Source organism: Salminus brasiliensis, chromosome 6, assembly GCF_030463535.1.
Source record: "Salminus brasiliensis chromosome 6, fSalBra1.hap2, whole genome shotgun sequence".
Taxonomy (NCBI): Eukaryota; Metazoa; Chordata; class Actinopteri; order Characiformes; family Bryconidae; genus Salminus; species Salminus brasiliensis.
Genome location: NC_132883.1, coordinates 8,656,425 through 8,684,341, shown reverse-complemented (window position 1 = coordinate 8,684,341; position 27,917 = coordinate 8,656,425). Strand labels below are relative to the sequence as shown.

The window sequence follows — 27,917 nt, the reverse complement described above, 5'->3', positions numbered from 1 at the left end:
TGGGAGCCCATGCGCCTGAGTAAATAGATTCACGGCCAGTAGAGGCGTCAAAGCTGGGCTCCTCTACACTCTTCCACGCGCACACACACACATATGCACACACACACACACACACACACACACACACCCCTATCCCTGGCTATTTCTGTCAGGGGCGATGACTGAATGAGTTCTGTAGCCCTCCCTGCTTTTCCTCCTGGCGGACGACCGTCCCTGACACAGCTCGACAAACCGGGAGCTGCTGAGCTTCAACGCACACCAGCTTGTCCATCTCCAGCCTTCAAACGTTTAGACACTTTAATGCCCTTTCTAGCCGCTCCTGCACATGCGCGCGCCACGCTGTTTCGAGTTTTGGTGAAACCATAGTTGACAAGTTTGTCCCCGCGAGCCTTCACTCCCTCAGACTTATCAGCTAAAGGAAGCAGCTCTAAAAGAAGATCATGGAGACCAACCCTATACCTGTGCTGACCGTCCAGACGACCCCCTTCGATGACCAGAGACCCGGGACTAACGGGCTGAGGAAGAAGACAGCCGTTTTTGAGAGCAAAAAGAACTACCTCCAGAATTACGTCCAGAGCGTGCTGTCCTCCATCGACCTGAGGGACCGCCAGGGATGTACCATGGTCGTAGGCAGCGATGGAAGATACTTCAGCCGAGCTGCAATAGAAGTTATCGTGCAGATGGCTGCTGCCAATGGGGTAAGATAGAAAAGGGAGATTTCTTTCTGAGGAAAAGGATAAATAACATAAATATTGACTAACTTGAAGGTTCTAGCACCCAAAACTCCTTCTGAGGTTTGATCTCCTCAGGCTGTTCTTCTTCAGGTTCTCCTCTGGGAATCTTTGGTGGTACCTTTAGTACAAATGCTCTTAGAGAATGTTACTCTTACTGTGTTTTGCCTCTTCTTGGCTCTAATCTACACCTGGACTACCTAAGATGCCTAAGAGTAAGACTAAGACCTCCAAGTTATGGAGTGTTTATGTCCCTCCAGAAAAAGGTACTTACCCAGTAACTCACTCTGTAAATGGTGGGACCCCTCATGGGAGTGCATGTCAGCTGAAGAAGAGTGACAGCTTATGCAGATCTCATTTACAGCCATGCCTGATGAAGAACATGGGGCATATTTGGCATTGGCATTATATGAATTATATTAAATTATGTTAACATCCAGCCACTTTGCCATATAGGAAAGCTGCTAAAAGAGCCAGTGGAGTGTGTTCGTTTGCCTATATTTGGCTTTCTCGCGCCCATTAGTGAAAAACAGCGCAGAAAATGGGAGCATAATTGACCTTTAATCTTCAATTTGGCAGCAGATCTGACTCTGTTCGAAATAATCACTTAAATGGAAAGGGTTCTGGGAGAGTGCATATTTTTCAGCCGGTCCAGCTAAGAGCATCATGTCTTATCTGCTGTGCCATCCTCCATAAGCCCTTTCCTGCCCACGCGCTGCTTTCCTCTGGTTAACCTCCCCGGTCGGGCCAGCAGCAGGGGGAAACCCAGAGAGATGGCCCGGAGCCAGGACAATGTACCCCTTTGCCGCAGCCCCTGAAAACACATCGAGTTGGCCGGTGTTGGAAGTGTTTGTCAAATTTCAGTCCAAGTACAGTATAATCTCATCTATCAGTTGTCAGTCATGAACATCATGCTTAGTATGTTTAGCATTTGTGTTACCCGACCACACTCACCCTTTGGAATATCTCTCCCCCCCTCACACTCTTCAAAACACTCTCACACACACATATAAACTCACTGGGTCTCAGGGGCATGTAGCATTCAGTCTGTGATTTCCCCAGCTCAGTGTGTATCCAAAACCAACACCTTATAAGGATACACTGCTCAGAGAGTTTGGTAAAATACTCTCCATGCTCCTCAGGCCCAAATCTAGCCAACAATAGGCAGCAAGATGCAGACAGCAAGCTAAGCATTTATCCTAATGAATAGCAGATTAGCTTAGTAGAACAGCAACGGCAGAAGCAGAAGAGTGACAGTGGGCTGGGTCATCATTAAAAATGCCTGAGTGAAATAGCAGGTAATTCACTATTTATAGAACGTGGCTGCTCTTATAAAGCTCAATGAGTCAGTGAATTGCTTTTATGCCCAGCACTCAAATGCTTTGTCCAGAATGCCACACGGTGTCTAGAAATGTGGTATCAAGCCGCCCTACTGAATGATTCATACCTAGAAACGATCACAACGAGCAGACCTTTGACTAAAATAAGTTCTTGGAGAATGCGCTTCAAAGCAGCTGACCTGAGGTCAGGTCTCTCTGGTTACAGACAAAAGTGTTGTCACTCTGTTCTATGTAAAACACTTTTCTCAGGTCAGTTTAATCCCAGACTGAGCTCCAGTGTGTTTCGGGGGGATGTGGTGGTCGCTCTGGTATGCAACAGTAGCTGCGACTGGCGCCTCTGAAGGTTGCAGGTTTACAATCCTACCTCCAGACCCAGTTATGCTTGCTATGATAACCTCCGCATGCCAGGCCAATAGCCCCTTACTCACAGCTTTAGATTGCTTGGTGTCATCCATTCCATTCCACTGTCTCTCAGCTATCTGGCAGGGCTTCTCTCTTTTTTGGCCTGTAAAACCAGTGGCTATTAAGATGTGTTGGGAAAAACTCTCTGAGAATGCACCAGTAATGTCTAGGAATGGATATTATACAATATAAAGCTTTTTTGGGTTGGTTTCTTCTTTGCTCCTTAAAATTCACATCTGTCGGGCCCCTCATTCTAGAGAGTAATTTCTAATTAATGTGTGTGTAAACAAGATGGTGAATTTATGAATTAATCTTAATGATTCTTGTTAAACACAAGAAGAGAGAGATATTGTGAGATATTGTGAGATATATTGATTAGTTAACATTATTATGTTCTTGAATTCTTGTTACAAATCTAACAACCCATGACGTCTGATATACAGATAGGACGCCTGGTGATTGGCCACAATGGCATCCTGTCCACGCCGGCAGTGTCCTGCATCATCAGGAAGATAAAAGCTATCGGTGGGATCATTCTCACTGCCAGTCACAACCCAGGAGGCCCAGCCGGAGACTTTGGCATAAAATTCAATGTAGCTAATGGAGGTGAGAATCCATACTTCTATACGTATTGTGTGAATCAAGGCTTGTGAAATTAAACAGTCTATGATTGCAGCGAAAGACCAAGCAACACAGTTAAAACCTTTCTTAAAATCTCACATTTGTTGTACAAAACTCACCCAGCACATCTGCAGATTTCTTGCATATCCTTCCTCTGTGACTCCTGCCCCCAGTAAATGTGTTGGTCTAACTCTCATATATCACACAAAAGAGAGTAAGTGTCACATGAATTATAACAGCATGTTCTAATGAGGCAAAATAGTGTCTTAGAATGAACTGTCATTAAGAAATATTTCTGGAGGATGTCTCCACAATAAAGGCCTAGGCACAGCCACACCAAACTTCCTTTAGGAAGAGTCTCTTATCTAGTAACAATAATGGTTGGGGAAAAAATTGAAGAAACCCATACAATGGTGTAGTTCCAACATTCCTGCTTCTAATTCGCTTTTGAGGGCCTTAAACTGGATCAGCTGTGTTAGACTGGTGGTTGAAACAAACCTGTGGTGCAGTAGATCTCTAAGACCAGACTTGGACTTGCCTGCAGTAGTTTATATTTGTAATTGAATTTAATCAGTCCAGTCAGTTTCTTTTTTTTATTTTAATGATCTTTGCTAAAAAAAAAGGACTGTAGAGTGACTCCTACCAAATCACCATCACAATCATTGTCAGCTGAAAATGTGTGCATACATTATTTCTTCACCTTCTGATTATTGCAATGTAATGTTTTTTTTTTTAATATCTTGATTGCAGGCCCCTCTCCAGATACGGTGATGGACAGGATCTACCAAGTAAGCCGCACTCTGGAGGAGTACGCAATCTGCCCTGACCTGCACATTGACCTGTCTCGCCTTGGGCGCCAGGACTTTGACCTGGAGAACAAGTTCAAGCCCTTTCGAGGTTCGGTTTCAGATTTATTTTTAGCTTAAGTTGTCATTTCGTATTAGATTTATTAGATGTTGAGATGTTAAGATTGAAAATCTCATCTCTTTTTTCCATCTCTTTTTTATTGCAGTTGAAATTGTGGATTCGGTCGAGATCTACCTAAACATGCTACGTGGACTGTTTGATTTCAGTGCTATCAAAAGCCTGCTTACAGGTCCAGAACAGCTGAAGATTCGTATAGATGCAATGAATGGAGGTGAGAACCTTTTCAGAACCATCTGCACTGCTTTTTTTCACTCATGATCTTTATTAAGAATACTTTTAGGTCATGGATAAATGCCATTTTAATATACAGTGTGATCACCAATCTTGATGTGATCTGTGTCAGTGATGGGGCCTTACGTCAGGAGAATTTTGTGTGATGAGCTTGGGGCGCCAGCAAACTCTGCGGTTAACTGTGTTCCTCTGGAGGATTTTGGGGGCCAGTACCCCAACCCCAACCCTACATTCGCTGTGTCATTGATGGATTCCATGAAGGGCGGAGAGTTTGGTTTTGGTGCTGCATTCGATGCAGATGGGGTGAGTGCTGTTGACCATCTGATACTGAAACAGTTTCGTAATTGCTGAAAAAGATATTAACAACAGATTTATGAGGCACGTTTGCATGCTTTTCTCTTTATCAGGAAGACATTACAGTGCTAGCCAACACCACTAAACTGCATTGTAGCTTGATCATTGCCAGCTCTCACTAGCTGTGTTAGCTGATTCCCAGCTTTTTCAACGAAATGGCTGAGTGTTATTTGATCAGAAGGCGCTGTTCATTTTGGTGTCATTCCTTTGATTTTTATTAGAGGAAAATCTTGCATTGTTGCCTGGAATTTTTGAAAATATGACTTATAACAGAGATAAGGACAAGTATTGTATGAAAATCGCAGTTTCATATTTTTCATATCTACCTCCCTAATAGTATATCTAAAATGGTATTTAAAACTGTACATTTTTATTGATGTTCCTGTATTCCAAACATAAGAATTTCCTTTGTGTGCAGGATCGCTGTATGATTCTTGGTCAAAATGGATTCTTTGTGAACCCATCAGATTCACTGGCAGTGATGGCTGCCAACTTGTCCTGTGTCCCCTATTTCAGGCAAGTGGGCATCCGTGGTTTTGCCCGCAGCATGCCCACCAGCACAGCCCTGGACAGGTGAGAAAGACTTACACACACAACTGTTGGCTTGCACCTGTTCAGTTCCTAATGCGTCTGAGAACACTTACAATTACATTTACAGCATTCGGCTGGTGGTTGTATCCAGAGCAGCATGCATATGAATCATGTTACACAGGTGGGGGAATGTAAAGTCTGAGTTTTGCTCAGAGACTCTTGTTTTGCAGCTGAAGAATTGAACCCTAGTCAGCCTTTGTGAAAGCAGTGTTGTTATGAACTATTGTATTTCAAATGCTAACTTAACAGTAGGAGGCTATAGTAAAGAAATGGTTATCCACTACAATACGCTACACCAACAAGCTGATATCTGAAGTATAACACTGTCTGACAGTGACCTCTGCAAAGACCTTCTTCTAAAGCATGTGCAGTGTTCATTTCTTCAGAAGTCCAGAATACATCCAAGTATTAACATTAGCCTAGCCCACATACAGTACAGTGGACTCCGCTGGCTCTAGTTCATGTATGGGGGTAAGTAGATGTAGGAATGTAGCTACCATCACACCTCCCCCAAAAAGAACAGTTGTTGAGTTACATCTTTCACTGAGGCTCTTCTGAGCCTCCTATTCTCAACTCAGCAGGGTGGAAGAGCATAGGATGTAAACTAATGCCACTGCTGATGAGATGTTGGAGATGGGTTAGAAGAAAGAAACTGATCCAACCAATCAAAGGTGCCAGTTTGTTTGAATTATGAATGGAAAGGTAATTTTATTCAATGAAATATGTTTACGTAAGTCATTTCTTAATTCATATTAAGAGGCCTCCATAAGAATACACTACAATAATTAATACTATTTCACCAAAATGATCAGGTTTTTGTAAATGACCCTTGAATTTGAAAGAATAACCCTGTGATCAGCTGTGATCAGCAGACTGTCAGAGAGCAGGTATTGAACAGTACTGGTAATATTTATTTATTTATTTATGTTTCAGTCATTTTACTGCATTTTTAACAAAATGCTGCATTGACAGGAATGTACATGTAACATATGGGATATCAGCATCAGCATGATCATATCATATGTATCTAGTTATTAATAACTGGCATACGAATATTAGTATAGAAAATCTCTACATTTCTTATTTACAACAAACTCAAGTAAATCTGAAAAATATGAGAAAGGCTAATAGCTAAGTTAAAAAGTCAAATGTTGTAATATTCAAGACAGTAAAAGACAGTAGTTGTAAGTTGTTACCTTCCACCCCTGATTTCCGAGTTGGTTTAGGGCATGCCAGAGTTTAGCATTTATAATCGCTTTATAATCTGGCAGATTTACTGGAATAACTGATGTGCAGTGAGATAAGGGAGGACCCCCTCCCTTAGGGCTTACACCAAACTTAAAACCCACCCTATCTTCACTCTGTTCACTGTAGTGAGAGAGCTGTAGACTCAGTCAGAGGGTGGTTGAAGCTGCCGGAGGGCAGTAGAAACAGGGATGGGTCGAGAAGTCGTGGAGTGGGGGACTCACTCTCTATGAATAACAGAATTAGCTCATCTCCGCACTCCTCCACACACCGCTCACCACACTAAAAATAACTTTTGAGCTTCATTACCCAAAAGACCAGCTTATGCAATGTTATACAGTCCCTAGCTGAAAGGAATGATGTGATTTAAGGGACATTAACATATTCTTCAATGGACTTTGTTACATGTTAAGCATGCAAACCTAAGATCCGAGAAAGTGGTGTATAAGTACAGTATCTCAGGCATGGGAACGGGGGGCCGTGTTCTATCAGCTGCAATTTTATTTGCTGTAATGTCCATTGACCCACTTTTCTGCCTCATACAAAAGTTTGGCATGTCCACTGATCTGACAGGAAACTGGCTGTAACGGAAGAATGTGACACCCTTATTAACGCTGGCAGTCAAATGGGAAGTGATCTTATTCCTAGCCGCCCACTCTGATCATATGTTAGAGAATTCCCTCCCATGGAACGCCTTACTTATTGACTTACTTGACTCATGATATGGTTCTTTATGCCACTAACAGTGTAATATGCGCTGTAATATTCGTTTTTAGAAACTTCTCAAAATAGGATTCTGGAAAACTGTTTCCATACATTTTAATATATTATATAATACAGCCTTAAGCTAATATGTATGTATTATTTAATATAAAATACATACATAGGCTTCTCAATGCAAAGACTGTCTGTATGTGAGCCTATACTTCAGTTCTTCACTATTATATCTTTCCATTGACATCTATAAAGTACTTTAGGATCTATAAAAAATTAATCTAATCTGTACTCTATAGTAGTTACTAAGTAATATATATAACAATTAATAATAAAAGATAGTAGTTACTATATAATAGATCTTAGATTAATAAATTAATAGTAGGCCTACATTAATAAAAGCCTACAGTAAAAAAAGTTGGACTCGGGATGTCTAAGCTGTTGTGAACACAGACCGACTCTTCAGGAGATGTGCTCTGTCCTGGAGCTGTGATTTCCTATGTGTAATAATAGCTGAGTGATCCCTCGTGCTTTTCGATACTGGAGATGTTGGAGGAGAGTAGAAGGTTGTTTGATAAACTGGGGGTTATTTTTTTCAGTGTGCACAAAAGGTGTCTTGTTTCCATTCTGACATCACATTTTCCATAGGGAGTCAGACATCTTCACATCAGCCTTAGCTCTCTTTGTGAAGTTAATCCAGCAATTTATTCAAATCAGCTTTAGGGACTCCACTAGGGTCTGGACTGTGTGTGTGTGTGTAGAACTAGACAGTTCCTGATGCTAATCCCAGACGGGACACTGACTGGTGCACTACTGCACTGTTGTGTCCTTGAACAAGACTTTTAAAATTGAGTTACCCAAGGGGTGATGTAACACAGTGAGCTGCTAATCTCTTAGGGAAAAAGGCTTACATTGTGCATAAATGTATGTATTTGGACATGGAATAATTTATCCAGATCATTTGCAGCCTGGTACCCTTTCCTATGTGGAAAAAAATCATTATTATTTAGTAAGTAAAATCAAATTGATCAGATATTAGGAAGATTAGGCAAATATGTACCATCGTAGGCTTTAATGAGAGCATTGTTTTTTCTATAGTGATTGTGTGGCTTTTAGCTTTTATCGGTCCACTGAGCTGCTAACAGTGTCCAGACTCACTATTAGGTTTTTTTCTGAAGATTATACTCCTCATTCTTGCATTTGATAAATGATTTTGTTTTGCTGGTGTAATCAGGGTGCTCTGTAACCAGGTTCTTGGCCTCGTTTGCAAGAAAAATTAGACTGATTATATTTTGATCTACTGTCGCAGTTTTGGATAAAAAACTAAACCTGATGTAATCTTCACTGTACTGGTAATTTAGTTTATTTTTGTTACCTTACAAAGTGATGAGTATTTGTTTCAGGTCATATCAAAGTTCTAGCCACGTGGGCCTGTTTTCAGGATAATTTAGGTTTTTAGGATCAGTTACATTTACATTTATATTAAAGGGATTTAGCAGACGCTCTTATCGAGAGCGACTTACAAAAGTGATTTGCTATTTACCCAAGAATAACCTCAGCTAGTTTAAAAAGGCTAAAAATTCAAAGATACCTTTACGTTTAGACACAGTTATCTTTAATTGAGGTAATTTTTGTCCAGTTCAGTTCAGTGGACTTCATGTCTTTAAAAGGTGGTCAGCATGGTGGTCAAAATATAATTCCCCAGTTAGGGAATATTGTATCATTTTGTATTGTTGAATAGCATGTTAGCTTGTGGCTATTGTTTTAGCTTTGTGATTGGCTGCTACAGTCATGTAGGAGTAGGCAATGTAGGAGTCAACAGGAGTGGGCAATGGGGGCTGGAGTCCAGCAGACTGTGCTGTGTACTAAACCTGTTTACAGACCTGCTTAACATGGCAATTAAAAGGTGAGTTAAATCAGGTGTGCTTAAGCAGGAAAGGCACAAAACTGTACAGAGATCCGGCCCTCCTGGACCGGAATTGCCTGCTCCTGGTTTACAGGGCCTTTGTGATTGGCTTTTAATCTAGAAGATATTTTAAATTGACTGGTGTAGCCCAGAGGTCCTTTGTGATTGGCTTTTATAGTCTAAAGGGACTATCTGAGTAGCAGCTACAGTCTGGAGGGCCGTTGGGATTGGCTGCCACAATCTGCAGGGCCAATAGGATCGTCTGCTATAGCCTAGAAGACATTGACTGGCTAGACTTGCATAATCTCTTATTTCTCCTGTGCAAACCAAAATTGCTCATGTCTTGGACTGTTCCTGGGCCTTTGAAAATGATTTGTGACTAGCATAAAATAACTTTTTATGAAGTTTTATGTTAAATGTTTTGGAATTTGGATTTTAGAAATGTGAATTTTAACCACTAAATTAACCGCAGCTCTAGACCAAGAAGGTTTTTCAGTGGAGATTCTAGTGAGGTCTTAACTTATTAAAGGCTGTGCTTAATTTATATTTCCAAAGTCAGCTCCGAACATGATTAATCACTGGTCTGAGAGCTGGCTCAGAGTTTGCTTTGAGGACCAGAAGGTGAGTTTGTGTGTAGAGATTCATGTTGTGTTAGTGTGTGGCCTGGATGGCCTCTTTGCTGCTGGAAGCCTTTTTAGGCACTGAACAGCCACGAGTGTAGCTGGGTGTTTAAACGCTCAGCTACTTAGAAGTGTGTGTTTATGCAGTGAGGATAAGTGTGTGCGACTGTGTGTGTGTGTATGTGCATGTCTGTTTGAAGATGAGCGTGTATGGGTGTGTGACTGCAAACTTGAGTGTGTGTATAAGTGTGTGTCTGGCATAAGTGTGTGTCTGAGTACATTCTTGTGTGCACATGTTACTTTGTAGCAGGGCCTTGTACTTGATAAGTTGTGTTCTGGTGTGTGTGTGTTGGGGTGTGTTATGAAAGGTGAAAATGGAGAGAGGAAACATCTGCCTCTTTGTTCTGAACGGGTGAAGGTCTACAGTCAGGCTAGCAATGCGGGCCTGTGTTTAGGATTAAACGCTCAGTTAATTTTAGTTGAGGTCATTTTTGCCCTATTCAGTTCAGTGGAGTTCTCTCTGTAATATTTCTGGTGGACAAAAACCCCAATTATGGAATAGCGTATCACTTTGTATCGTTGATTAGCATGTTAGCTTGTGGCTAGTGTGTTAACTTGAAGCTAAAGAGTCAGATCAGGACACTATACAATATAGCTTTCGTTTCAAATAGTTTAATTCAAGAGGTTTTATGGTTGTTTTAACCAAATGCAAGTATGCAGTGAAATGAAATGATGTTCATTCAGGATCATGGTGCAACGTAAAATGACACAACACAACACACTACAAGACTACGCAAAGTGCAGATATGTCTACTGAGCAAGAAACAGTACAGTTAAGGAGGCAATAGTGTGAAGTGAAGTGAAGATGAGTGTGCAGAGAAATTTAACACATAAGGTATTCGGCAGTCAGCTTATAGCTGACTTTAAATATATATATTTAAAGACCTCAGTTACTGAGGTAGCAAAAACAAATACAGTATTTATGTAAATTACAGTAAATACTTTGCTTTTATGATGTTGAATGCTCTAATGAGCTGAAATTGGCAACTTAACCTTAAGGTAAAAACCTTCTTAACTTTCAATGGAAGTTTATTTTGAGTCATTTTGGAGCGTTTCTATTTGTCCATTTATCAACATTGTATTATATCATGATATAATACAGCGATCATGATATATGTAGACATTTACATAACAAGACCATGGTATTTTTTCTTAGAGTTTTTACAAAGGCATACTCCAGAAACCGAATGGACTTAAAAATCTTTTTCCCTTTTCTTTGGATGCTGCCAATTAACCCACCTGTTTATAACTCCCCCTAACACTAGCAATGCCGCCGACACTAGGAAGGTAAGGACTTAACACGACCACTCCGATACATGTATGGTCAGCCATCACCTCTTTGCCAGGCAGCCAAGCGGCTCAGAGGAAAGCGGCAGGCTCCACCGCACCACTTGACAGACTCCTGTGACTTAAAGAGTTAAGGGGAAGAGCGTACAGTCTATCCTCTCTGAGAATATAATAATAATAATTGTGCTTTCTCTGGCTGCCTTTTAAAGTTTTTTTGTTGTTGTTAAAAATTGCATTATTTTAAATATTCCATATGCTGTGAATTGCTGCATCTAATTAATCAGTGCCAGTTATGCTAAATCCCCAGCAAAGCGATACCTGATAGCCCTGGCAAAATCCTTTTTTTTGTGAAATATGCAATGCCCAACCCTTGCATCATACAATACGAATACACATATGAATGCATAAATGAAGTGCACACTTGGTGTTATAGAGGGTTGTGTAAGTATACATTTCTGTTAATTTAATCATAATGACATTTTGACATGATGTAAAATGTGCCATGCATTTTTAATGTTTATATGTTTAAAATTTGACAAACATGGAGATACAAGGCTTGATTTATACAGCCATGATCTGTAGTTTCCTGGCCACAGCTGCTGCTGAGCTTGGTTTACTGACTAAGGAGTTTCGGATTTGCATAAATAAAACACTGTTGGGATGGATACTTTCAGTGCATGTTGTGTGCTTGCATTCCTCTGCTCCTGGCAACCGTCAGGCACCAGGACTGTAGCTGTTCAGTCCAGCAACTGTGTTTGTTTATTTGTTTGCTCATTTGTCTGTGGTGGCTTTTTGAAGAGGGATTATGAGAGAAGGCCATGGCAAACCCTGCTGGAATGCACATCCTCATTTTCAGGATGTTTTCTTGCACTTGGGGGCATTTGGATCTGACAAATGTTTCACAGGACATAAATGAGAACCATCTTAGGGCAATGGAAGAGGAGAGCATTTCCCTCAGAAGGATAGCAAGGCACGGCACAGTTTGTGCACTTATCTGCCTGCCTGTCAGTTTGGCTCAGGCCTCTGTGGGTCAGATTCAGTTGCCGGGAGGAGGTCAAAACCATTTCTATCCTTAAAGGCATACTCCAGCATTTTTCCACATCAGTCTTCATCTTTACATGGATGATTGCACGCTCTACTATTAGTGAAGCTTAGTTTTCACGTCAAATCAAACAGAGCTGAGCTTTGGTTTCTAAGTCTAAGTTTCCAATCTTTCTTAAGTAATCTTCGACTACTTAACTATTTAATGGGATGAACCGCACTGAGAGACATCCCATAACTGCCACCCTCACATAGCCTTGCCCCCCTGCCCCCTCAAGTTCCTCTTTTGCCATTTAAGAAAGTTCTGAGAGTTCTGCTGAATTATACTGTTTAACAAAACAACTAAATGTGTTCTTATGCCATATCTGTCCGATTCAATCCAAAGTAAGTGTGTCAGAGGTGTGTATCAGTTTAATGAGTTTGTCCTGTGAGGCGGGAATGCTGGGGTTTTTAGTGGCCTGAGAAATGGGTTTGGAAGTGAGCTGGAAACCAGCACAGTTAAATAGGAGTGTTCACTTTTTATTTTGCTAGTTTAAAAATGACTAAAACAGTATTTCAGTAAATTGGTTTACCCCTTAACACTCCAAGGCTTATTACTCAGTAACACACCAAGGCTTATAACTCTGTAAAAACTAGTGGAGCTATTCTCTGGTAATAGAAGTTTGTAGCAACACACCAGCAGGTGTAGGCTTTTTCGGGGGTTAAATTTAGGGGTCTGAGTGAAAAGACAAAAATATGCTATATTAATGTTAATCACATGTTCAAGGTAACAGAACTGAGAACCAAATATTACAACATTTATCATCTGTGAACTGAATATGAAACATTAGTATTTTAGTTTTACAAAAAAGCAGAGATTAAAATGTCATTTGTAACTTTTGGAGATTATGCTCCAGTTCTAACGTAAATAGTTATTTACACTGTCAATTCAATGTCATGATTGTGTTCAACTTAAAAGACATTTCAGTAAATGTTTAAGATCAAGACATTAGATCCCCCTTTTAAAGAAATATTTTTACTTTTTTACCCTCATTTCAATTTTGGAGCAGGTACTTTTATCCTTTTCCTTGAGTACAAACTGTAAATCATTTAAAAACGTTTACTAAATTATGGGAATTGGGTTAGGTTACAATAATTCAAGCAAGGCCTGTTGTTTCACACACATTATGTTCTGGAATCAGACAACATTGCTTCTGAAAAAAAAAACTTACTCCCACTTCTCTTCTCAGCTTTTTTTCTCAACCAGTTCTCTTAATTCTTACCATATTTATCGCTTCTCTCTCTTCCTGTCTTACACACACTAATCCAAGTGCTCACATACTCTGGAAACACAAAACATGTCGGCGTCCTGGTGAGTAGGGCTGGACGTGCTGCTTGTGTTGGCCTGAGACATGCGAATAAATCGTCAACAAGAAGTCAAAGGGTCAAAAAGTTTTGTTCGCTGTATCTGTGCCAGGCTTTCCATTCCAGGCTATGTCCCCCAGCGAATAACCCCGCTTTACTCTTATTTAGTAATTCCACCCAGGAGTAAACAGCTGTGGCCCTGCTCCACTCCTTTACTGCTCCACTCTCTCACTGCAGCTCATGACCCATAATACCAAATTACAGTGTCTGAAAATAGTTGTGTATGTAGCTCAGTATCCAAGAGCAACAAACAGGGGTAATTAGTATCTTTGACTTGTTCTGATGCTTGTTTAAAGCTAGTTTGTACGTTCATTTTCTTTCTCAGTAAATCATCAGTAAATGATTATAAATAAAGAAAAATATATAAAATGTATACTTTATAAAAAAAAGGCCTGAACATTAAGCCACCTTAGCTATAGGGATGTAAGAAAATATTGATGCATTTGATGATTGTGATGCTTTACATGCAAAGATTGGTGGCAGGAAGTGGTTCATTTTGTGTTGTTTTTAACCCTGACCACTAGAGAGCAGTGTTGTACTTGTAGTTCTTAGAGCCTTCTATTTTTATGCACATGATGATGTGTCTTTTATATTATGACAGTTTTCATCCTGTTTGATTTGATAAAATCGAGGTATATCACCATGCATACAGAATCACCAGGCACTGCCAATACATTGCCCTATTAGCTATTATCAGCTTATTAGGTCCACATACATTTTTGGTCCATTATAGCCTAAAGCAGTTCTGTGGTCTGACCATTGATGGGGTCTAGAATTGTTGCACATTAACACATTGGCTACAACCATCTTTAACCCTGTACAAGCAAGGTGGAGCTACAAGGTGGGAGTTTATAAGTGTACATTGAGTTTAAGAAGCTTGTGTACTGATTTATTCAGAGAACATGTCTGCACTGATGTGACTGCACCTCTCGTGTCAGAGAGAGATATCTGCAGATAGATTTGGACAGCATCTTTCTTCTTTCTTAGCAGATTGTTATTCTACCTCACCCACCCCCCTTTTCTTTTCTCACCCTCCCACTTCTCTCTTTCACCCATCTCCACTCTATATCTCCTTTGTGCATAGATCTAACCCTGGCCTGAACTCAAAACAAACATTAGCCAAAAGGTTAGCCTGCTTTGTTCCTGCTCCATTTGCCTTATTAAGCACTCACCTTCATAGCCTGTATTATTGTATTATTCCAAACTCAAAAGGTCAGTGTTTGGTGTACAACCAAGCATGTTATGTAAAACAGAAATCTTCTGCCCTGGAAAAAGAGGATTTATCTTCAGCCCGCGCTTTCTTGTGTGATGGTCGGCAGTGTACTTTTCAGAAGATATTTGCTCATGTTTGGCACTGTTACATTCTCTTTCGTCTTGTGTCTCCTGGGTCCAACAGTCTCATCATCATTATCTTCTTCCTCTCCTTGGCTTATTTTTTTGCCTTTTCCTTGGTTAATGTTAAGAAATGTTCAGCTTCAGAGTCTGCTTAGGTCTGATTTCAGTAAAAGCTTAAATATCACACAAATATCACACAAGTAAGCTGTAATGTAAGCTGCACAGTGAGTCATAGAGAAAGTCCAGAGAAGCTCTCTCACAAATATGTAAACCGTCACTGTCATGCTAAATCCTTGTATTTCCAAAATGACAGCTTCGCTTGAGAAGAAAGGTTCTACATATAAGCTTCTATACAGTACCATAACCTGGTTAATCTGATTAATTGTTTAAATTTTTATTGATTAATTTGTTAAATCTTAATTTACAAGTAAAACATCTTGTAAATGGTTACTTAAATAACCCTTTAAATGGTTCTGTATAGCAGCAGGGAAAAGGTTTTTCCTATTTTTCCCCATTTTTAAGTGAACAAACTGTTTTGTTTTACAGGGTGGCCAAGGCCATGAAGGTGGCTGTGTATGAAACTCCTGCTGGCTGGAGGTTCTTCGGGAATTTGATGGACTCTGGCAGATGCTCCTTTTGTGGAGAGGAAAGCTTTGGAACAGGTGAGCACTTGTTCATTTAAGCCTGTTCATTATTTAGCAGGATTGGTTTTACCAGAAGAGGTTGTTCACTTAGAAACGCACTGAATTGAAACACAGTTAGAACAAAGGTTAACTATATATTTATATAGTTAAACACAGTTAATGTGAAACGTTAGTAACTGAGGGACAAAAAAATGCTGCTGTTTATTGGTATATCTGTATGGGAGGCTGATTAATGTGGAATAAAGTATCTGTATAATTGTAGCAAATTACAGCAGATAGCCCAAGATAAAAGGTCATAGTTTGGACGTCAGCATTACGTCACAGGAGGCTCACTCAGTAGCAAAGGTATCACAGCACATGTCCATATCTGTTTTATAGCAGGTTATTACTATTACTAGAGGGAGCTCTAGGTTATGGATGGCAATTTGTTCAGCACTTAGGACTGTAACACTGGTAAAAAATGCATTGCTGTAGATTTGCCCTGGACTAAAGTCATTTGTGTCTCATCATTTAATCTTTAACCACCTTAATTACAACATTTCACCAGTAAAAATGAATCTGTGTCCAATAAGGCAATTCTGTAGCTCTAGATACACACCACTGATTCACTTTCTAAACCAGGTGAGAGAGTTCTAAGGTGCCCACCCAAAGTAGCTGTGACTTCACTCCTGTCAAAACAATGGCAGTTTCAGCGTCACTGATTCATTCATCATGAACTGCAGCACCTCAGACAGCTCTGGCTGTTGTGTTTGTAATGCATGTTAGTCTTCAGCCACAGCGTGAACCTCCTCCATTCTTCTGCTATAAAAGGAAGACAGGCCAGTGAATCATTTTAACTCAGAGAGAAGAGAGAGTGCTCTCTGCTGGCAAGCAATTTCAGACTCGGAAAAGCTCCTTTACTAATGAGTCATGAGAGAGCAAGATGGGGAATGAGCGAATAGGGAGTTTAGTGAGAGAGAGAGAGAGAGAGAGAGAGAGAGAGAGAGAGAGAGAAATAGAGGAAGATGAGAGCCATCGTTTATAGAAAGCTGCAGATTGTGCTCCTCCAAACCCATATATGGCTACTGCAACAAGGGAACGCACACACAATCAATCATATGTTTTAACCTCATCGTTTTTTCGGTGTTATCAGTCACTGGCCTGTTATTGTTGTCTAGCGAGTTATGTAAGCATTAACAAAGTATGAACATCAATGTTGCTTGTGACACCAGTGATACTGCAGCAACAGCTTCATCCTAATTCTACTGCCATGTGCCTCTGTCACCACAGGTTCAGACCACATTCGAGAGAAGGACGGCTTGTGGTCAGTGCTAGTGTGGTTGTCCATCATAGCTGTGCGTAAGCAGGGGGTGGAGGAAATAGTACGGGACCACTGGGCCAAGCTAGGCCGTAACTATTATTGTAGGTAAGATTGGGTTTCTGTCAGACCAACTGACTTCCATGTCCATACACTGATGCAGGAAATGTGACCCATCTACACTCACTCAATGCTTGATTGCAGTGGATTGGGACTGTCAAAAAAGTCACTCTAGCCACTCCTAGCATTCATTCATGCAGAATAGCATGTCATTTCTGACCATAAATACAAGCAACCAGTCCATTACACATTACAAGTTTTATTAGATACACTGTATCTCCAAATGTTTGTGGACAGCTAAATGCATTCAGGTACTTTAAGTTTGCTGACACAGATCCCACAGACAATCTAGTCCCTGTAGAATATGAGTCTCTGGAGCAGACAAACATTGAGCTGTGGAGCAGTGGAACTGTGTTCTCTGAAATGATGGTGCTTCATCAAATACTTTTGGGATGAGTTGAGGCATTGGGGATGAGGTGGGCTGGTGATCATCCAACATCCTGTCCTCACTAATGCACTTGTTGCTGAATGCAATCAAATCCTTACAACAGTGCTCCGAAATCTAGTAGAAAACCTTCCCTGGACAGTAGCGAGTTACTCCAACAAAAGTAGAAACTCTTTTTTAATATCCTTGATTTCTGAAGATTTTGTGTGTATTACTATTTTAGTAATATTGTAATATGTGAATCTGGCAGTTGTTCTTAACATTGTGTCAAAAATCCATGATGAATACGAATAAAAATGTAGTCAAATATTTTTACACTGGCTTAAATTGAAAGAATAATGTAATAAATAAGCCAATAGACTATTTCCAGGCACAAAATAAGCTTTTATGGAAGCCCTCTTTTGAATTTAAGACACCATTGCAGTTATTATATATTAGTTTGTTACTGCAATAACATTATTTACCACAGCTATATTATCTTCTTTGAATAAAATGTATATATTTGATAAACAAACAAAATATGAGTGTAACCCTTTTAATCCAAAAGTGTTATTACAAACTTCTATTACTAAACAATAGCCCCACCAACTACAGAAGTCCTTTTAGCTACTGAATAATACACCTTAGTGTGTAAATAGCCTTGGAGTGTTAAGGGGTTAATTAATAGACAAAAAAGACAGTCCTTTGGTGGACTAGCATTGTATTTGGGAGAAATTAAGTTTAGAATCATCCAAACTGATTCAATAAAATCTCTCAGCTCTTTTAACTGTCTATGACAATTGTTCTTAACTCATGTCCCTGTGTACCCCTTCATTTAATGTGTCTGATAAGTCATATCAGTCATATCAGGTGTTTCTCAGGTGTGTTAAAGCAAAAAAAAAACATGAGATTAGAGGTATTTCAGGGCCAGGGCTGGGCTCAAGTGCTCCTAGAAAACTCAGTATTTCTCCTTGGCAGTAAAAATAAACATACTCTTTCTCTGCCTGCTCTGTTCTTTTATTGAAGATTAATTTAGCTGCTCCCTCATGACAGAGAACCAGCAGAGCCTCTTCAGATGGCTCCCTATATTCCTTCATTCTAATATTCCCATACAAATTTCCCACAGCAGCAGTGACACAGAGTCAAAGGCTAGTGACCTGTTTACCCATCATAGCTTCTTCCACTGACTCTGATGCTTGTCTGACAAAATGGTACGCTGTCTAGGTTGGTGACTCCTAATAAATAATTGCCAGTTAAAGCTTTGGAGACTTTTAAACATATATATACAGGAAGATGTTTTAATGGGTTGATTTTACCACATAACATCTTGACTCAAATACATAAGAGGTAGAGCTGTATTTGGACTGGATCTATGGCACTTTAAGATATTATGTCTGTGTGTTTAAAATACCAGGTTTGATTATGAAGGCGTGGATCCCAGAGCAGCATTTTACCTCATGAGAGATCTGGAGGGTGTGATCACAGACAAGGCCTTTGCCAATCAGAAATTTGCTGTGGGAAACAACGTCTACAGCGTGGAGAAAACGGACAACTTTGAGTACATTGACCCAGTGGATGGCTGTGTTTCACGAAACCAGGTAAGCCTTAGGTTACTGCTTTAACTGAATGTGGTGGTGGTGGGAATGTGGTTCCTGACCTGATCAGAACTGTTTTTTTTTAACCCCCACAGATTTTCCAGCATGTAGTAGATGTAGTAGTAGCTGAGCACACATGTTAACCTACAGATCGTTTACAACCAGTTTTGGTCAAAAGTTTATGAAAGATTATTATTATTATTGAGTTAAGAAGGTTTTTTCCTTCTACTGTATGGTTGCCATTTTGGAGATCCAGGGTTTTTACAGGACAGAAACAATTTGTCTTGGGTACACACAGACAGGCAACTATTAACAATAGTACAAGAGAACAAGAAATACAAATGCTACATAAGACTATAATTAAAATCACCCTGTGGCATTAAAAGATCTTTTCCCCGAAAAGCTCAGCATTGCCAATTTGCCAGCACTTGCTCATAGAGTCAGGGATAACAACAACATCAAATGTGTGCACAACCTGTACACAATCAATGTTTATAGACCAGTATAATTTAAACCAGTATAATTATTATAGGAAAACAAATACTTTTAGCTGTTTGTATCTGTATTTCTCCCTTCACAGATCACAGAAATGTGATGCGTACCCTTTTTCTGATTAATCACTTATAAAAAGACTGGACTTTGTAAAATGCTACATAGTAATATTCACCTGTTATATGCTATTCAAAACTGGCATGCTCTCCTTACCAGATAAAGACCACCCAGTAGAGAGAGGCTGTTGAACAGGGTGTTATATTTGGCCGACAAAGATGAAAGGCAATGTTTTACTGACATACTTATTAGCATAAGGTGTGAATCGTGGATGGTTACCTATAAATTCAGGACAGCCTGTAATTTCAGACTTAATTAGACATGCTTTGTCACTTGTCTAGTTTGTGAACTAATAATGAAGTTACTCTTTATCCATATTTGCTCTTCACATGTTTGGGTCATATCCTTTTTCATTTAGTGCAGTACTTCCCAGCTCTTTTCTAAATTCCCATGAGTTAGATAATAGTGTCTTCCCTGCTCTAACACACCCATTTGTCAATCAGCTGATTAGTTGGAACAAGTGAGGGACTAACTGCAAAAAGAATTTTCTTCAGTGATGAGCACAGCAGCATCACATTGTACTAAATGACTCTCAGACACACACCCTTGGCCTCTGCCCCTTGTTAGAATTTACCCAGCTGACTCTCTCTGTTTCATCCAGGAATGCATGGACGCCCCACCCAGTCTTTCATTGACACTTCAACTGATAGCTTTTTTTCAGCTACACATGCACACACTCATTCTCTTACTCTGTCACCACACACAGTTTAGTAAGGACCTCAAATTCTGACCCCTGGACCTTTGACCTGGACCCCAGAGCCCACTCTGCCTCTCATTCAGTTCACACAGACTGTCAGGGTAATTTCTGGTAATGCCTTGACTAGAACAGACATGGATCTTTAGTACTGCGGGCATGTGTGACGCTCCTAATGACTGATCTGCTTCTTCACAATTTTATTGCTTTGACAGAGTGGCAACAGCAAGTCACACAAAAGGGCTGTGGTCTTACACACACACACACACACACAAACATATAGACAGTTATACACACAGAGTGGCCTAGCCTCTGCAGTCGTCCAGTCCAAATGTGCAGGCGTCTCAACACCCTGGCACATACTGTATTATTCCAACAGACATTCCACTCCCGGCCGGATTGTGTCAGCTGTCCCGGTCGTGCACTGTGGCCGTCATTGGGGGGCCAGAGGAGAAGTATTCAGCTGTTAAGTGTCAGCCACACATACATGTACACAGTAGAAAGGGACATAAAACACACTACTCATCACACTATGTCAAATTTTGGTATTTACAATAATCGGTTCTTTCTTAAACGTCACATGGAAGTAAATAACTTACAGCTTGACTCTACTGAGAGATAACTGATTCAGCCCCCCTATTGGTACATCATTCTCTCTACCTCTACCCCAGCTCTCCTTCACTTGGATACAAACCTTTTGATGCTAACACAAATGCTTAGGCACACATACACTACATGGACAAAAGAATTGGGCCACCTGCTCATATACTGTTTCTTCCGAAATCAAGGGTACTAAAAACAGTTTGTCCTGCTGTTGTTGGAGTTACTGTCTCTACTGTTTTTGCTAGATTTTGGGAGCATTGCTGTAAGAATTGCGTTCAGCAATCAGGAGTGTTAGTGAAGCAGCTCCACCTCATACAGAACTCCCCAACTCATCCCAAAAGTATTGGCTGAAGCACCATCATTCCAGAGAACACAGTTCCACTGCACCACAGCTCAATGCTGGTGGGCTTTACACCCCTCTAGCCCATGCCTTGCATTAGGGATGGTGCCAATAGGTTCATGTTTATCTGCTCTAGAAAGACCTATTCTAATGCCAATACTTCTCTACAGGGACTAGGCAAGCAGTGTGGGTGTGCATTTGCACATCTGTGTCAGCAAAGGGTGCAATGTAAAGTAGCTGATTGCATTTAGTAGAAAGGGTGTCCACAAACATTTGGACATATAGTGTATATTCCCTCAGTTGTTCGTACTCTCCATTTGTCTCTGCTTAGCTTTATTGACATCTAGTGGAGAATCATCCCAACTACACAACATCTTGCTAATATATTGGGTAGACACAGATCAGCCATAATATTGAGTGGCTACATTTTGTGCCACCACAACAGAGCATTCAAGGCATGGACTCCACATGACCTCTGAAGGCATTCTCTGGTATCTGGCACCAAGACATTATCAACAGATCCTTTACGTCTTGGGAGGTGTCAGGCGGCATTTCCATGGATCGCATCAGTGAGTTTTAGGTGTCCATGTTTCTGTCTCTGGTTCATCGGTTGTCTTTTTTCAGACCACTTGTGATGCCTGATGTTCTGGAGATGTTTTGACCCAGTTGTCTAGCTATCACAGTTTGGTTATTGTCAACGTGTCTCAGATTCTTATGCTTGTCCATTTTTTCTGCTTCCAACACATCACCTTCAAAAACTTACTTGCTGTGTAGTATATCCCAAACGCATATCCCATGAAGATGATCAATGTTTTTCACTTCACTTATCAGTGGTGGTAATATTATGACTGTATTTAGCAACAACACATGTTGACTAAAATGTCTTTCTTTGATATCAAGAGATGGTTTTGCCTCAGTAATAATTTGACAGTTTTCTTTTTCAAACAGTTGTTTGAACCACATCCACCTGATTTGCATTATGGGAAAAGTGAAAAAGGGCAAAAACAGAGATACAAGATTTTTCCATTTTTCCAAGTAAAGTTGTACTTCCAGATTTACAGCTCTGGAAAAAAAATAAGAGACCATTTAATTTTTTACTTAAATTTGCATCGCTACGTGTATGGCAGCCATTTTATTCCAGACATTTCATCAAGCAAAGCTTTTCTGAATTTGCAGACTATGAATGGCAAAAGGTCACCCAACAGCAATGTGCAAGTCTAGTGGAGAGCCTGCCGAGACATGAAAGCTGTGATTGGCAGTCAAGGTTATTTCTCCATAGTGATTTTTGAATGCTCTCAAAGAATAATAACATATTTGCATTATAATTATTATAATAATTTCTTTGCCTTATTTGAGCAGTAGTTTTTGAGCAGTTGTCATTTCTGAAAATAAATGGTCTAAATAGCAATGTGTTTATTTGGAATTTAGGGGAAATGTTGTTCATGGTTTATGAAATACAACACAAATGTTAATTTCCCAAACATACTGCCTATAAACAGTAAAACCAGAGAAACTGATAATGTAGGGTGTTCTCTTAATTTTTTACAGAGCTGTGTGTCATATATTTTTGCCCTCTGACCTACAGGGCCTGAGGATCATCTTCACAGACACGTCTCGTATCGTGTTTCGGCTCAGCGGCTCCGGGGCTGGAGTAGGGGCTACCATTCGCATCTACGCTGAGAGCTATGAGAGAGACCCCGAGAGACACAGCCGAGAGACACAGGTAAACACATTGATGATATATGTGGATTGTGTGTGTCCTGATTATACTTCATTATAGTGACTCAACACTGACACCTTTTTACGAGGAGTTAGATGACTGGCACTATTTTCTGCTGCGTTAAATCTGCTACATTAGAACTATTATATAACTTAAACTACAAAGTTTGTCTAAAATTTGAATTTGTAACTCTTATGTCAAAATAATTGGCACAGTCTCAGTAATAATAATCTGTTTCAGTGCTTTAGATAACTTGCTTTGCAATGTTATGATGACCAGTTTGTAAACTGCTATGGTGATACTCCATTTCGAGAGACCACTTACATAAGCAAAACTGATCAGTCTTTAGCAGTCAGGGGTTAATCACTACCATAGCACAATAAAGCTGTTGGTGTATGCTATCAGTGGTAATAACAATAAGTGACAAGGTATCTTTTTACCTCACATAATTTAAGGTAAGTGTTTTTCTAGAATGCGTAACTTACATAAGTGTTATGATTCATATTGTTGTTGATGGAAACATTTCTAATATTTTACTTAATGTATTAAAGATGCGACAGACTAGAAGGTAACCCTTCCCATGTTGTTTTCAGTAGAAAATGCTGGATTGGATTTGACTGAATAGAGGATTCCATCAAATCTAGCGTTAGATAGCTCATGTATACTGTGTAATGTGATGTTAGCTGTTAACCTGTGGGCTAGTTGAGTGCTGAATTAGTTGCATTAGCATGATCATACTTTTATATTGTCAGCTTTTAAAGCTTTCTTTTTAGATATCAGATTAGTGTTATTATCAGCCATTACTTTTTTTTCAATATCAGTATCAGTGTGAGATCTCTATAATATTTACTATTTACTGTACTATATGCTAGACACTAAATCTTTACTGTACATATTGTGTTTATTTATTTTAATGCACTGCCTCTAATACGTCTTTCAGCCTCTATTAGGTAAACATGTCTTTTGATATAGATTTTTCACGAGGTGTACGTTTACTGAATGAGATGCTCAGTACTGGCACGGGCACCTGCTTGCCGATGCATCAGCACTGGGTTTTTATGAGTGATGTGATAGAAGAAACATTTTTGGAGAGATATATATGTGGAAAGAACCTTTTAGAGGTTAAAATGAGATGATGTACACTTTTCCAATTTAAGGTTCTATTGTATCACTTAAAAATCCTTGTAGCAGCTTTTTTGGGCAAAAGTATGTGTAAAGCTGTTTATCTGGGCAGTATGTATTTGTTCATTTCAACATTAATATTAGAATAATTGTGAGTTTATGCCTGTAGTTACCATTTAACAACCTGCTTCACCTAACTTATACAATATTACATTATAATCAATTTAATTAATGGAATGTACTGAAGCAGTGTGTTAGCTGGGGGAAAATATCATGGTGAACAGACAGGAACAAAACATTGGTTTATCTCTCACAACTCATCAATCTATTTTAAAAACATAAACTTATTGTTATATTTTAAATATTAATGCTCATTTTGTTGTATTGTAATGTTATTCATAAACAAAGCACTGCAGATTCCTCCATGTCACTCGTTAGATAATTTTCTTGGCTCTATATTAATACACAAAAGAAAAACACTACATGAAATACTCCATACTCATAGCCCATTTTAACAGGTACACCTATCATGCAAGTGCGCTTTGTAAGTTTACAATTACTGACTGAATAACCCCACCTTAGCCCCCTTTTCTTAAGGTACCACAAGGGGACCACCACTGATCAGATACTATTTGTGCAGTGGACTATTCACTGCACTGCAGTGATACCAATATTGTTATGGTATCTTACTGCCTTTTGCAATGGTGCAACCATAAAGTGATAAGAGCAGAGAATATAAAGATTACTGGTGACATTTACAGTGGAAAACATCAGTGATGTCACATCATGTTGCTTTTGGTTAGGTTTCACTTAAAAAACAAAACACACAGACCTCTGCAGTCCATTATTGGAGGTTCTGCAGCAGAATAAGCTTATAATATAAGATGTAATTTAACTGCTGTGAATAGTTAGATCAGATTTTTTACACTGTCTACCCAAGTCCGTTCAGAGGGCACTGAGCATTTGTTTGGCATGGGCTGCCTTCCAAATCTGTTTTATTGAATTCCATGAACCCTGCCAAACCACCAGACGTATTATGGCAGCATACTCCAGACTGATTAAAGGGCAATCTTAACTGCCTGTTGGCGCAGTTTGACTAAGCAAAGACATACTTGGTGGTATGTTTATTACTTCTATGTAGGTTAAATTGAAAGTGCTTACATGGGGGATAGTATTGGGTTCCTTTTTTTTCCTTGTGTCCCTGTGTTTGTGTGTTTCTCTGTTATTCATGGCGATGCTGAAATGACCATATACTACCATGCCACCGTCTGCTTCATTAGAAGTTCTGGCATCTGCACTAGGAGGCCAAGAGAGCACAATTGGCCTTGCTTTCTCAGGGGTGGCTGGATAGCACATCTTCCCCCATCACTCCTAATGTGATGTTGATCAGCACAGGCATCTGTTACCTGTTGTATCAAAGCTGGGGAGCCATGCTTTTATCTGAGTGCGATGGCTACCTAGTGATGCTGCATTAGTGGTAGTTTGAAAAGCTTTGACGGAGGAGATGTGCTAGTCTTCACACTCCTTGTGCTGTGCTAGTGATTGGGGGAGTTCATATGAATGGGGATAGGGTAGTAAATGGCGTGAAATCAAAGGAAAGGTAAGATAACAGTATGTAACACTGTATGTTCTCAAAAAAAGAAAATTCAATTTACATTTTACCCATTACAGTCAGTAATTATCCATTACCCAGTACAGTCTGTAGTTTTCTATAAATGCATTTTAAACAACTGCAGGATACTTCATTCTGAGTTTGAGTGTTAACCATGCCTTCAACATATGGTTGTAGTGTGAGAAAGGATTGTAAGACTGTGGGAGGAAGGGGACAAAGGGAGGGCAGCTGTATTGTCTTCTTTATAAGTCTTAAGTATTTTAACTGGAGTTCTGGACGTCTGCTTTAAGCTGGAGGCTGGACGCACCCTTGATGAACAGAGATAGGACCTCAGAGAGAACTGGGGAACAGCAAGGAGATGGGAAGGTGGCCAGGCGTAAAAAAGAATTATCACAGGGAGCAGAAAGTAGAGATGGAAATTTACAAGACATTAGATGGGAAGGATGAGCTTTAGGAGTGGCCCAAATTGTAGTTATTTTATAACTTAATTCGTATGAACACTGGAAAACAGGACATGAAATAATGGAAGGCTGAAAATTTTACATGATCACTCTGCCTTGTTGCAGGTCGTGCTGGGTCCTCTCATTGCCATTGCTCTGAAGATTTCAGACATCCATGAGCGGACGGGCCGCAGGGGCCCCACTGTGATCACCTGAGCTGGGCGCAGCGACGCACACCAGGGGCCAAAGCACCAGACAGCCTTTCCTTTAGGATCTGGTCTCCATAATCTTTCTTATGGTCTATCACAACCTAGCCACCACTTTCCCCATCATGCAGCCCTGACTGTGTATTCCTAGTCTGCAGAACTTCTCACTGGCGTATTTACACTGTTTATGTTTTTTTTTTGCTGCTGTTTCACAGACTAAACAACATCTCTCTTTCTGTCTCTCTCCTTTCTTTTTCTCCATCCCAACTTTATTTCCATGTGCCCCTACCCTTAGTCTGTTCCTCTCACGTTGCCTTGAAGGCTTGACAGCTTTTGCACACTTGTATATGAACCACTAAAGAATCCAAAAAGGGAGCAGAAATGATTACTGTATTTTGTTTCTACAATGCCTCTTTCACACTGCATTTTTGGCCATGCTTTTATTGTCCATATGGGCACCCCAAGGTTGTTTGCTGTTGTCCTGGGTTTTAGCTGAATGCTGTGAGATAAAAAGGGACACTCTCCGACTTTCAAGATGACTTTGCTCTCAAAGATGTACTACTCTTGATTATTGTTGTAGTGCACATTAACATTTACTACTATTGCATAAAAACATTTACTATAGAAGACAATGCATTAACTTAACAGCTCTGAAACCAATCCGACAATGACCTGTTATTTGGAGCTCTGTTGATGAATTTTGAGACAAGTTGTGCTCAAAGTCTTCCTTTCTTATGCAAATAAAGTAGCAGAAGAACTGATTTGTTCTTCAAAATCAGAGGGTGTTCCTTTAGAGCAGCTTCATATGTGTGCATCTCTAAAACATTGTGGTGATTAGTGCTGAAATGTAGAGTTACGATTTTTGTGAGTGAATGTAGATTTTGGAGTGTGAATGGAGCATTCAGTAATGGTGTGCACAACTGTGGCCCACAGGTCTGGAAGGTTATATAAGGTTAAAATATTGGCATAAATCAACGTGAAGTAACTGCAGTTTTGATACTGAACTACCAAAACATGAAGACAGTGCCATGAGTTAGATGAGGGAGCAAATTCATTCAGCCACTCCATGTCTGAGGCCACATTTTAGCATGGTATTATAATAAACCTAGAATTACGGTCCAAAATTCAACCTGTTGCCTATGAAGCATGTTTTAGTTGATGTTATATTACAGCTTGTGTCCTGCTAACACTGGTTTCGTTTTGCCATGTCTTTTTAAAGACTACCACTACCACTTTTTGAAATGTGAAATCCTGAACTATAGAACTGTCTCTCCAAAGAACCACAATTTTTGATCCAGTTTAGGAGATATAAGTTAAAGCATAACAGGAAAGAACCACAGTACAAATAGCAATGCCAAATGCCAATGTATTTAATTTTCTATCCTATGTGTTACTTAAATAAACTGTAATTTGTGTGTATTGGAACATGGTATTAAAATGCATTTGAGACCCTGGTAAAGTGTTCGATAGGAGATTTCCATGCAGGCCATGTGTAGGTCAAGGCTGTGACTTAAACATGTTGGTTAGTCAGACCAAAATCTGATCGCTGTGTGGGACGAAATATGCAAATTCTCTCGTTGCGTAGCGTGTACTGGGAGCAGTTTTGATTGTTAAATGTGCCTTGGAGAGATGAATGCAATTACACTGCTATGAGGCGTCAGCATGTCTCAGACGACCTCCTGAAGTAGTTTGAGGGATCGGATCTGTATCTGGTTGCATCTTAGCGTTTACACTAGCATTTA

General features: G+C 39.9%; 1 protein-coding gene across 1 annotated transcript; it reads left to right on the top strand.

Annotated features, from left to right (window-relative positions):
* Positions 1-120: 120 nt before the first annotated feature.
* On the top strand, positions 121-27,634 carry pgm5 (phosphoglucomutase 5). The gene is made up of 11 exons (XM_072680837.1): positions 121-698; positions 2,917-3,079; positions 3,845-3,991; positions 4,107-4,232; positions 4,365-4,555; positions 5,025-5,179; positions 15,356-15,471; positions 16,723-16,858; positions 18,649-18,832; positions 22,661-22,798; positions 26,096-27,634. Exons 1-11 carry the CDS (start codon positions 441-443, stop codon positions 26,183-26,185), a joined length of 1,704 nt encoding a protein of 567 aa, XP_072536938.1. The 5' UTR covers positions 121-440; the 3' UTR covers positions 26,186-27,634.
* Positions 27,635-27,917: the final 283 nt, after the last annotated feature.

Bases quoted from the DNA above. Each gene is read 5' to 3' on its own strand.
- pgm5 (XM_072680837.1), top strand. From the start codon at position 441: ATGGAGACCAACCCTATACCTGTGCTGACCGTCCAGACGACCCCCTTC. The intron at 699-2,916 runs GTAAGATAGAAA...TCTGATATACAG, and splicing joins AGATGGCTGCTGCCAATGGG to ATAGGACGCCTGGTGATTGG. The intron at 3,992-4,106 runs GTTCGGTTTCAG...TTTTTATTGCAG, and splicing joins CAAGTTCAAGCCCTTTCGAG to TTGAAATTGTGGATTCGGTC.